The sequence below is a fragment of the Aquila chrysaetos genome, unplaced genomic scaffold (genome assembly GCF_900496995.4).
Source record: "Aquila chrysaetos chrysaetos unplaced genomic scaffold, bAquChr1.4, whole genome shotgun sequence".
In the NCBI taxonomy this organism is placed as follows: Eukaryota; Metazoa; Chordata; class Aves; order Accipitriformes; family Accipitridae; genus Aquila; species Aquila chrysaetos.
Window position 1 is genome coordinate 133,810 of NW_024470393.1, and position 12,168 is coordinate 145,977.

At 64.8% G+C, this 12,168-nt stretch overlaps 2 protein-coding genes across 2 annotated transcripts; one reads left to right on the forward strand and one right to left on the reverse strand.

Moving 5' to 3' along the window:
- The first annotated feature begins 1,468 nt into the window (after positions 1-1,468).
- LOC115338228 (forkhead box protein P3-like) lies at positions 1,469-5,715 on the forward strand. The gene is given in 13 exon segments (XM_030006711.2): positions 1,469-1,488; positions 2,414-2,471; positions 2,473-2,496; positions 2,603-2,693; positions 2,774-2,891; positions 2,992-3,067; positions 3,527-3,595; positions 3,711-3,757; positions 3,759-3,838; positions 3,950-4,014; positions 4,693-4,794; positions 5,291-5,412; positions 5,535-5,715. Coding segments are annotated over 13 exon segments (912 nt in total). The 3' UTR covers positions 5,575-5,715.
- CCDC22 (coiled-coil domain containing 22) lies at positions 5,681-11,739 on the reverse strand. Its single transcript, XM_030006739.2, is given in 18 exon segments — positions 5,681-5,966; positions 6,237-6,311; positions 6,423-6,482; positions 6,747-6,842; positions 7,116-7,223; positions 7,346-7,447; positions 8,098-8,214; positions 8,460-8,579; positions 8,672-8,791; positions 8,938-9,009; positions 9,292-9,504; positions 9,996-10,110; positions 10,112-10,157; positions 10,247-10,313; positions 10,407-10,513; positions 10,594-10,726; positions 10,950-11,127; positions 11,580-11,739. Coding segments are annotated over 18 exon segments (1,893 nt in total). The 5' UTR covers positions 11,630-11,739; the 3' UTR covers positions 5,681-5,852.
- Between the last annotated feature and the right edge of the window lie 429 nt (positions 11,740-12,168).

Genomic DNA, 12,168 nt, shown 5'->3' on the forward strand with positions numbered 1-12,168 from the left:
CATGACAGGACACAGGAATGGGGGGGCAGCACCCCTGTTTTGGGGTGTCACCATCCAGTTGTTTCAGGGTGCCGTTTTGGGGGCGTTTCTCCGGCTTTTGGGGTGTTTCCACCTGGCTGGTTTTGGGTTTTCTCTGCCCGGCCATTTTGGGCATTTTGCTGCATTTTGGGGTGTCTGCCTGGCCAATTTGGGGTGTCTCTGCCTGGCCATTTTGAGGCATTTATCTGCATTTTGGGGTGCCTTTGCCTGGACGATTTGGGGTGTATCTGCCTCATCTTTTTGGGTATTTTCTCCAGATTTTGGGGGTTTTCTGCCTGACCAGTTCGGGGTGTTTCTGCCTAGCCATTTTAGGGCATTTCTCTGCATTTTGAGGTGTGTCTTTATGGCCATTTTAGGGTGTCTGTGCCCAGCTGTTTTGGGGCATTTCTCCTCATTTTGGGGTGTCCCTGCCTGGCTGACTCAGGGTGTCTCTGACCACCCATTTTGGGGCATTTCTGCAGGTTTTAGGGTGTTTCTCTGTGGGTATTTTCGGGTGTCTCTGTCTAGCCATTGTAGGATATCTCTGCCTGGCCATTTTGGGACATTTCTAAGCATTTTGGGATGTTTCTGTCCAGCTGTTTTGAGGTGTCTTTGCTAAGTCATTTGGAGGGCATTTTTCTGCATTTTGGGATGTCTCTGCCTCGTCGTTTTGGGGCATTTCTCTGTATTTTGGGGCCTCTCTGCCTGGCCGATCTGGGGTGTCTCTGTCCAGCCATTTTGGGGTATTTCTGCAGGTTTCAGGGTGTTTCTCCCTGGTTATTTCAGGGTGCCTCTGGCCGGCCATTTTAGGGTGTCTGTGGCCAGTTGTTTTGGGGCACTTCTCCTCATTTTGGGGTGTCTTTGCCTGGCTGACTTGGGGTGTCTGTGCCCAGCTCTTTTGTGGTGTTTCTCCTCTTTTTGGGGTGTCTCTGCCTGGCTTATTTGGGGTGTTTCTGCCCAGTTGTTTTGAGGCATTTCTCCACATTTTGCAGTGTCTTTGTCTAGCCGTTTTGGGACGTTTCTGCAGGTTTCAGGGTGTTTCTTCATGATTATTTTGAAGTGTCACTGCCCAGCCATTTTGGGGCATGTCTCTCCATTTCGGGGTGTCTCTATCCAGCCAATTCAGGGTGTTTCTGTCCGGTCTGTTTTGGGGCATTTCTCTGCATTTTGAGGTGTCTCTGCCTGGCCATTTTGGGGCATTTCTCTGCATTTTGATGCATCTCACCCCGGCTGTTTCAGGGCATCTGTTCCCACTCATTTTGGGGCATTTCTCTGCATTTTGGGGTGTCTGTTCCCCATCCCTTCGGGGCTGTCACTTCCCCAGCTGTTTTGGGGTGCCCTTTTGGGTCTGGGGGGGCCCATCCCCGGCCCCCCGCCCCCGCCATGACTCAGGGCTGTGGTTTCCCGTCTATAAATCGGGGGCAGAGGTGCCCGGGTGTCGCCCAGAGCCATGGCGGGCGCCCGGGACCCGTGAGCTGGGGGCACTGGGAGGCACTGGGAACTTACTGGGGGGCACTGGGCGGCACTGGGAACTCACTGGGGGGCACTGGGCGGCACTGGGAACTCACTGGGGGGCACTGGCATGATGCTAGATGGGACCGGGAGGGCACCAGAGTGATGCTGGGTGGGACTGGGTGGGACCAGAGGGGACTGGGAAGGGAGACTGGGAGGCACTGGGTGGTGACTGGGATGGATTGGGGATTGGGGAGGGGCTGGAGGAGCACTGGGTGGGGAAAACGGGGAGACTGGGAAGGACTGGGAGGCTGCTGGGGGGTACTGGGGTGGACTGGGTGGCACTGGAAAGGACTGGAAGGGGTTTTGGCTTACTGAGAGGGACTGGGGGGCGTTGTGAAGGACTGGGAGGGATTGCGGCTTACTGGGAAGGACTGGGAGGCGCTGGGAAGGACTGGGAGGGATTGAGGCTTACTGGGAAGGGCTGGGGGATGCTGGGAAGGACTGGGATGGACTGCGGCTTACTGGGGGATGCTGGAAAGGACTGGGGGAAACTGGAAGGGACTGGGGGGCTACTGGAAGGGACTGGGATGGACTGGGGAGACACGGAAAGGGACTGGGGGCACTGGGATGGACTGGGAGCTCCATAGAGTGACAGTGGATGGGATGGGGAGGGGGTGCCAGGGGAGGACAGGAGTGGGTCCAGTTCATACTGGGAGCACTGGGAGATACTGGGGAAGGTGGGGGGGAACAACTGGGGGTGCCACAGGGCGGGGGGGGGGGGGGGGGCCAGTCCCCCCCACCCACGCGCTCATGCCGGGACTTGCCATGACGCAGGCCCCTCGTGCGAGGCGGCTCGCACGCTTATGTCACACAATTTGGGGGGGGGGGGGGGGGCCGAGGCCGGGGGGGGGGTTGTCTGACACAGTGCCACCCCCCCCAGGCTGCGCCGCCCCCCCCGCGGCCCCCAGGATCGCCCCACGGTGCTGACCCGCGGAGATGGGGGGGGCCCCTCGGCGCGCTCAGGTGGGGGGGGCTGGGCCCGGAGGGGGGGGTGCTTGGGGCGGGGGGGGGGTGTGCGTCAGGATGTGGGGGTTCACTTCTTGCTTCCCCCCCCCCCTAAAATCTATAGGTGCCACCCGAGGGGGGGTCACGCCCCCCCTTCCTGCACATCCAGCACCCCGGGGTGCTGGTGATGAGGACACGGCTCCCCCCAGAGCATGGTAAGACCCCCCCCGCCAAACCTGCACCCCCTCCTTTTGGGGGGTCCCCCCTTTTTGTGACCCCCCCCAAACTCTTCCAGGTCTCCCCAGTTTTGAGTGGGGCCCCAAAGACCCCCCTGGCCGTGATCGAGCCCCCTCACCCGCCCCCGCCGGCAGCGACCCCCCCCAGCTGCCCCCGAGTGCCGCCCAGCCCCCCAGGTGAGTGGGTCCCTTGTTGGGGGGGGGGGGGGCACCCCGAACCCCTGGGTCCTCACCCGCCCTCCCAAAAATATGTGCGCCCGCCCCCCCCCCAACGCAGGGCACCCCGCTGTGACCTGGGGGAGGTAGCGCAGTGCCTGCGGCAGCTGGAGAGGATCCAGGAGCTGGAGCAGCAGGTGAGGGGGGGCCCCCCCAAATCCTCCCCACCCCCCCCCCCAAATCCCACCCTGAACCCCCCCAAGTGCCCTGTGACCCCCCAAAACCATGACACCCCCCCCCCAAAGCCTGTGCCCCCCATGTCCCCCCCCAAAACCTTTGCTCCCCTAAACTATGTCCTCCCTGTGCCCCCCCTCAATCTGTGGCCCCCCAGACCCCCCCCAAATCACCCCCTAAACCTGTGGGCCACCCCCATGTCACCCCGAAACCTGTGGCCCCCCCAGACCCCCCCCAAACCATGTCCCCCTCCCAAACCCATGCCCTCCACATGCCCCCCTAAACCTGTGGCCCCCCTGTACCCCCCACACCATGCGCCCCCCCAAACCTGTGTCCCTCCCGCAACCACACCACCCCCACCAAACCCATGTTGTGTCCCCCCCCACCCCCGTGCCCCCCAAAACTTGTGTCCCCCCCCCCAGCTGGCCCGCGAGCGGCACCGCCTGGGGCTGTTGCAGGCGCAGCTCATCCGGAGGAGCCCCCCCACAGCGGTAAGGGGGGGGGGGGGGCAAAATGACAATGACACCCCAAAACAGGGGCGGGGGGGACTGGGCCCCCCCCCCCAAAGTGCTGCCAGTCCCTCACCTGTGTTCTCCCCCCCCCCAGGGCCCCCCCGGGAAGGGCCAGGCTGGGGTACCCCCAATTTGGGGCCAACCGCCCCCCCCCCGAGGGGGAGCCTGAGATCCCGCTGCACCCCCCAGGGCACTCCTGGGACCACGGGAGGCTCTGCCCAGGTGAGCACCAGGTTTGGGGGGGGTGGGAAGACAGGGGGGGGCCCCCAAATAACCTGGGAGGGGACCCAGATGCCTGGGTCCCCGCTGACCCCCCCCTTGGCTGCCCCCCAGAACTGGAGTACTACCGGCTCAGCACTGCCCGGCCCCCCTACACCTACGCCATGCTCATTCGCTGGGTGAGTGACCCCCCCCCCCGCGTCACCTATAGCCCCCCCCCATGTCCCCTACACCCCCCCCGCCCTATACATTCCCCCCGATTCCTTATAGCCCCCCCAAGTCCTTCACCCCCCACAGCTTTCCTGTTCCTGTGGCTGTTCCCCATAGGAATCCCCCTCTCCATGTCCCCATACCCCCCCCCCCCGTTCCCCCCCCCCCCCAGCCATCCTGGAGCCCCCCCATGTCCCCAAACCCCCCTGCCATGTTCCCATGACTCCCCCAAACCATCCTGGAGTCCCTTCCCCACCCCCCCATATCCCACCCCCCAAAAAAAGTGTCCCTAAAGCCTACCATAACTCCCCTGTGTGCCTACCCGCCCCAGCACCCCATGTGTCCCCATACCCCCCCCGTCCATCCCAGAGTGTCCCCATACCCCCCCAAAGTGTCCCCAAACCCTGCCATGTGCCCCCCCCAAAAATGACCCCTAGAATGTCCCTGTACCCCCCACCATGCCCCCCCCCAAACCCTGCCGTGCCCCCCCTCCCCCAGACCATCCTTAACTGTCCCTCTGCCCCACTCCCAAAATGTCCTGTGTCCCTGATCCTGCCGTGTCCCCAATCCTCTTGAGCCCCCCCAAAATGTCCCAACACCCCACCAACCCTGCTGTGCCCCCCCCCCCAAAACACCCCCCCCCCAAGGCCATCCTGGAGTCCCCCCAGCGCCAGCGCACCCTGGGCGAGATCTACCACTGGTTCAGCCGCATGTTCGGGTACTTCCGCCACAACACCGCCACCTGGAAGGTGGGGACCCCCCCTGCACCCCCAAATCCCGCCCCCCCGACCCCCCCCCACCAGTTTGGGGTGGGGGGGGGTTACCCCAACACCTCCCTAAAAGATCAAGGGGCCACACAGGACCCCCCCCCATCACCACCACTGGGAGGCAGGGGATCACTCCCCAGCACTGCAAAATGTTGCCACACAAAACGTGGGACCCCCAAACCGGTCCCCTGGGACCCCCCAATGCTGCTCCAGGGACAACCCCCCCAACACAGCCCCCCCCCCCCCCAAAAAGTGGGGAGGATGACACCCCCAATTCTCCCAGAGCCTCTCCAACCATCACCACCCCACTCTTGCAACAGCTCAGAGACACCGCAGGCCCCCCCCCCCCCCCCCCCCCCCCCCCCCCCCCCCCCCCCCCCAGAAAACCCCTAAATATGCCCCAGACCACCCCAAAATTCCTCAGGGAATTTGGGGGGGGGGGGAGCCCACCCTAATTCCCCGGAGTTTCCCCCCCCAGAACGCCGTGCGTCACAACCTGAGCCTGCACAAGTGCTTCGTGCGAGTGGAGAACGTGCGTGGGGCCGTCTGGACGGTGGACGAGGCTGAATTCAGGCGCAAGCGGGGTCAGCGCTACCCCAGGTACCCCCAAAATTGGACCCCAAAACCAGAGGGGGGGGTCCTTAACCCCCCCCCCCCCCAACCGTCCCTGATAAACACGGGGTTCCCCTCTAAACCCCCCTCCCTCCCCACTTCCCCCACAGGGACTGCGACCTGAAGTGCTTTATGCCCCCCCGGAGCTGAGGGGGGAGGTCCCACCGCCCCCCCCAAAACCACAGTGGGGGGGCAGAGATGGGGGGGGTGTCCCTCCAAATTCCCCCCAAAAGGAACATGATGACACCCCAAAAACCACTGTGCTGAGACTTTATTGAAACCATAAAGGAACCGCTCTATCCTCCACCATGGGTGCATTTTGGGGGGGGGGGCTTCAGGCACGCCCACACCCCACTGTGTGCATGGGGGGGGGGGGTGACAGAGCCCCCCCGCAAGGGGATTTTGGGGGGACACCCAGGTTTTGGGGTTCAGGTGTGGCGGGCTTGTGCAGCCAGCAGCGCGTTCTCCTCCCGCAGTGCCCGGCAGTCGCTGAGGATCCGGTCGAGGCTGGCGGGGGGCTTCGCGCTCGTCTCCCCCTCGATCTGGGGGTAACAGGGTTGGGGGGGGGTGATTTAAATGGGGGGGGGCCCCCATAAAATGGGGGCGGGGGGGGCACAAAATGGGGGGCAAAGAGGTTGGGGGACAAACAGGATTACAAAGAGTTGGGGAAGGTCACAAAGAATGGGGGGTTACAAAGAGATGTGGGGAGATATGAGCGGTTAATTAATAGCCCTGGGGGGGGCCCCCAGGGACACCCCAATCCTCGCCCCCCCCCCCCCCCATTATATCCTGCCCCCCCCCCAAACCCCCACCTGTTCCTCCAAGTCCCGGATCTCCCTCTGGATGGTCCCAGTGTCTTCGATGGTCTGGATCAGCTGGGCACAGTTCTGGGGGACAAAAAGGGGGGGTTCTGGGACCCCCCAAAAACCTCCAGGTCCCCCCAATTCTACCTGGCGCCCCCCCAAACCTTCACACGCCCCCCTCCAGCCCCCCATTACCTCATGTAGAGCTGCCAGGTACTTGTAGGCTTTTCTCACCACCTCATCCCGCTTGGCATCCTGGGGGGGGGGCACGTGGGACAATTTGGGGGGGGGATACATGGGACAGTTTGGGGGGGCACACGGGACAGTTTGGGGTGGTCTTAGCACCCCAAACTTCCCCTCTTCCTTTGGGGTTATCCCATAGAGGGGGTGCCCTTGAGCATCTGCCCCAGGCCCCCCCCCAAATCCCACCTTGATCCCCCTGGGGGGGGGCCCCCCCACCTCAAGGTGTCCCCCAAGTACATGTGGAGACCCCCCCCATCCCAGGACCCCCCCCCCAACCTTGAAGAGCAGCTCGTCGGTGACGCTGAAGGTCCTCTCCAGCTTCCCCACCAGGGAGTTGATCTCCTTCTGCAGCGCCCGCGTGTCCACCAGGATCTGGGGAGACCCCCCCCCCCCGGGGTTCTCAGGTCTAGGGGGAGGGGGGGAACCCCAAACCCCCTCATTTTGGGGGTGCACCCACAGACACCCCCTCCAAACACCCCCTGCCCCCCCCCCAAGACCTCAAACAGAACCTAATACCCCAAGGACTCCCCCCCCCAGGACTCCTCTACATTGCCCTAGGGACCCTAAACTACCCCCCCCAAGGCCCCCCAAAATCTCCAGGGCCCCCCCAATGCCCACCCCCCCCCCCCAAAATCTTCCCCCCACCTTGCTGATCTCCTCCTTCTGCTTGCGGATGTTGCCCACGATCTCCAGGATGCGCTGGGTGTAGACGGCGCGTGAGATGTCACGGGGCAGCGCTTCCAGCTCCGCCACCTGCATCCGGGGAAGGGGTTGTGTGTGTGTGTGTGTGTGGGGGGGGGGGGGGGTGGTGCGTGAAAGTGGGGGGCAGCCCCCCAAATCACCCCGTGCCCCCCCTCCCCGCCATGGGTACTCACCAGTTGTTTGTACAGCTCCTCCTTGCGTCGGGCTTCGTCAGCGGCCGAGCGGCTGCGCTCGTGCAGGGCCCGGATCTCCGACAGCCGCCGCGACGACTCCAGCTGGGGTAGGAGAAATAAAACAAAAGGGCCGGGGGGGGGGGGGGGGGTGTGGGTGTCGGGGCACCCCCAAATCCACCAAGGGGTGGGACCTCAGAGACCCCCAAACCCCCAAAAAAGGGACTCCAGAGCCCCGAAACTACTGCGAAAGGGTCATCAGAGTCCCAAAGTCACCGGGAAGGAGACCCCAAACCCGCTGAGAAGGGGATCTCTGCATCCCCAGGAACCCCAAAATGCATTTGGGGGGATATGGACACCCCAAACCCACTGGGAAGGGAACCCAGAGCCCCCAGGGACCCCCAAAACCCATTTGGGGGGATCTGGACACCCCAAACCCACTGGGAAGGGAACCCAGAGCCCCCAGGGACCCCCAAAACCTATCAGGGAGAGACCCGGGGACTCCCAAACCCACTGGGAAGGAACCGCAGACCACCAAAACCTATGGGGAAGGGGACCCCAAACCCACTGGGAAAGGACCCCAGAGACCCCAAAACCCATTTGGGGGATAATCTGGGCACCCCAAACCCACTGGAAAGAGAATTCCAGAGATCCCAAAACCTACCAGAGAGAGACCTGAGGACCCCCAAACTCAGGAAAAAAAGGGACCTGAGGACCCCCAAAGAGGGGGGACAGACCCCAGACCCCCCCCTTACCTGAGCGGAGTCGCGCAGGGCCCGGAGGTGCCGGTATTCGGCGAGGAGGGGTCCCCGGTGCCGCTCCCACTGCCCCACCAGGCTGACGATGCGGCGGCTGCTCGCCTCCACCACCAGCTGGGAACAGGGTCAGGGCACCCCCAAAACGCTTCTTTCTGCCCCCCCCCCGCACCCCCAAAAGTGCCCCCCAGCACCCCCAAATTGCCCACCCCTCCCCTTCACTCATCTGCCACCAGGACAGTTGCACACCCCAAACCACCCCTCTAAACCTCCTCCCCACACCTGCTGTGGCCCCAGACAGCTTCACAGCCCCCCCCCAAAAGACCCCCCCCCCCCCCCAGGGGGCACCCCAAAATCCTCACCTGGAGCTTGGCCATGTTGTTCTGGGCATCCGGGAGCAGCTCGACCGCCCGTGCCTTCAGCCGAAGGGCGTCCTCCCGGGCCCCCAGCGCCAGCCGGCCCTGCCGCACCTCCGCCTCCACCTGGGGGGGGGGGCGGGTACCAACCATCAGGGCACCCCAAAACACCCTGCAAACCCCCCCTTAACTTCCCCCCCCCCAACCCCGGCACCCACCTGGGTGAGGCTGAGCTGGGCGTCCCGCACCTCCCCACGGCAGCCCTCGATTTCGGCCTCCAGCCGAGCCAGGGTCTCCTCCAGGGCAGCCTCCTCGCTGGCCTGGCGTGCCCCTGCGTCCTAAGGTGGGGGGGGAAGGCCCTTCTAAATGCGGCCATCAGTAGGGTCCAGAGCGAACACCCATTCAACAGAGCCATCGGTAGAGTCCAGCGTGAACACGCGGCCATCAGTAAGGTTCAGAGTGAACGACCCCCCCATCCTCTCACCTCCTCAGAGCTCTTTGAGGGGTGCAGGGTCTCGGCAGCCACCTGGATCTGCTGCAGCAGGATTTGGGGGTCCTGCGGGATGAGACCCCGGAGCAGGTCAGACCCCAGAGCAGGGGGGCCCCCCCCAAAACAACTCCCAGCCCTCCAGCAGCCCCCCCCCCCCCCCAAAACAACACTCCAGCCCTCCAGCAGCCCCCCAAAACAACTCCCAGCCCTCCAGCAGCCTCCCCCAGCCCCCCCAAAACAACTCCCAGCCCTCCAGCACCCCCCCCCAAAACAACGCTCCAGCCCTCCAGCACCCCCCCCAGCCCTCCCAAAACACCCCCCAGCCCCCCAGCAGCCCCCCCACCCTACCTGCTCATGGGTCAGGTGCTGGGTGCGGGTGAAGCGGGACCCCTTGGGCAAGGCCCCCCCAGCCCCCCCAGTCCCAAAAGCTTCTTGGAGCCAAGTGGAGTCCAGGGGTCCTGGGGGGGGTCCCTGGGGTCGGGGGGGGCAAACCTGGCGCAGGGGCTCCAGGGCCCGGAGTCGAGCACGGAGCCGCTTCCGCCCCACATATTCCTGGGGGGGGGGGGGGAGGAAAGGGGGTGTCAGACCCATAGGGATCCCCAAAACAGACCCATAGATGTCCCCCCATATTGCTGGGGGGGGGGGTGTCAGACCCACAGGGCCCCCTTCCCCCAAAAATAGCTCCATAAACATCCCCACAGCCCCCCTGTAGTCCTGGGGGTGGGGGGGAGGCTAAAGGGGGTGCCAGACCCACAGCAACCCCCAAAACAGACTCATAACCATCCCCCCAACCCCCCTGTAATCCTGGGGGGTGAGAAAGGGGGGGGTCAGACCCACGAGGACCCCCAAAACAGCCCCCTCCAACCCCCCCGCCCCAGGACTCAGAGAAAGGGGGTCAGACCCACGGACAAACACCTCTCCCCCCCCCCCCCCCCCCCCCCAAACTCCTGGGGGTGAGAGAAGGGTGGGACCCATAGGGTCCCCCCCAAATCCTGGGGACCCCCCCAGGACCCCCCGCAGTGGATGGGGGGGGGCGTCTCACCTGGGGGGGGCAGGCGGGAGGCCAGACCGGGACCCCCCCACTCGGCCTCCCAGTCATGGCGGGCGCTGAGCTGGGCTGCGTGGGTCTCCAGCAAGGCTGGGGGGGTCCTGGTGGAAAGGGGGGGCTGTGCCGGCACAGGGGGGGGCAGCCCCCCCAAAATACTCCTGCAGCTCTACAGGGACGGGAGGTGTGTGTGAGCAGACCACTCCCCCAAAACAAGGACACCACCCCCCCCCCAAATTCCCCCCCCCCAACTCTTACCTGGCGGTCCCCCACTTTGGGGCAGAACCAGGGGGCACGTAGTGAAGGAGTAGAGGCGACCTGTACCCTAAAAAGGGTTAATTAATGGATTAATTGCCCCTCCCAATTGAGAATTAGCCCCCCACAATTGGGGGGGGTCAGGGCCCCCCCCAAAGTTCACCTGCAGGCGCTGCAGCTGGGGGGTGCGGCAAGCTGGGGGCACCCAGGGGATCCCCAGCTGCTCCCGGATGCGGGTGCCAATGGCTCGTAGCAGAACCCCCGATTTCCCTGGGGAAGAAGATAAGGAGTGGTCAGCCCCCCCCCCCCCCGAAAAAAAAAACCAGGGGGGGACCCCCCAAAATCCATACCGGGGGGTTCAGCCCCTCTTTCGCTCTCGTCCCGCGGCAGTTTCTCCACGAGGAAGAGGAGGAGGCGGCGGGTGTCATGCTCGGAGCTGTAGAGGAAGGTCTGGTACCCCACGTCGCCCCCAAATCCCAGCTCCTGAGGGTGAGAAATAGGAGGGGGGGACACCCCAAAATTTTTGGGGTCCCCCCTTCAAGATTTGGGGGTATTTTTCGGGGGGGGGGGTAGCAAGGTCTGGAACCCATCGCCTGTAAATCTCAGTCCTAGAGGAGAGCGGTGGGGTGGTCCGGGGTGGTGTCCCCGTCCCCCCCCAAAATTTTGGGGGTCCCTCAAGATTTTGGGGGGGGAGGGGGGATAATACCTGGCAAGCGGCTGCCAAGTCGGAAGCGAGTCGGAAGCGAGCGGAGATGCCGGGGGGCAGGAGGGGGCTGAGGGGGGCCCCCAAAGCCGGACGGATGGCCCGCAGGCAGCGGACGGCCGCTTCCACCACCAGCTCCGGGGAGAAGTCCCGCACGCTCTGCGCCTCGGGGGGCACCGGCCTTTTTGGGGGGGGGGGGGGGGACACACAAAAAAAATCATGGGGACCCCCCCCCCCCCCCCAAATCCTGAAATACCCCCACCCCCCACCCTGGGTGTCACCTATGCACCTCCAGGCACTCCCACCCCTCTCCCAGCGGTCACCCCCCATCTCCAGTCATGCCCCCCCCCCCAAAAGTGTTTCTGTCCCCCGGGGACCCCCCCACCTCCAGTTATGCCCCCCCTCCCCAAATTCTTAGGGTGCTCCCCCAGGGAGCCCCAAAACTCCTTAGGGTCCCCCCAGGTGTCCCCTCACACCCCTAGTTCCCGCCCCCCAATTCCTTAGGGTCCCCCCCCTCCAGTCCCTTGACCCCCCCAAAACTCTTTAGTGCCCCCCCACCCCCCCCCCCCCCAAATCCCCCAGAGTTGCCCCCCCTCCCCCGCTCCCCCCAAATTCCCCCCCTCCCACACTCACGTCCCCGCCTGCCGCAGGGAGTGGATCAGGATTTTGTCCACCTCTTCCATGTTTTTTTTTTGAGGGGGGGGTCCCCCAAATCCTGCGGGGGGGGGGGGGGAAGCGGAGGCGGTTTGGGGGGGGGGGGGACCCCGGCTCTGCCGCACCCCCGCGAGCCCCGCCGCGAGTCACGTGAGGCGGAGCCCGCCGCGGAAGCGAGGCGGATCCCGCGCGGGGCACGACGGGAGTTGTAGTCCGGAAGGGGGGCTGTGGCCGCCGCGCGCGCGGGGCACGACGGGAGTTGTAGGCGGCGCGAGGCGCGGCTGAGGCGGGAAAGTTGAGGGGGGCGCGAGGCGCGAGGGGCGGCTGAGGGGGGAAATGGCGGCCGTGAGGGGAAATGGAGCCCCTGAAGGGAAATGGAGCTCGTGAGGGGTGGTGAAGGGGGAAATGGTGCCTGTGAGGGGTGGCTGAGGGGGAAATGGTGCCCCTGAGGGGTGGTGAAGGGGGAAATGGTGCCTACGAGGGGCGGCTGAGGGGGAAGTGGTGCCCGTGAGGGGTGGTGAAGGGGGAAATGGTGCCTACGAGGGGCGGCTGAGGGGGAAGTGGTGCC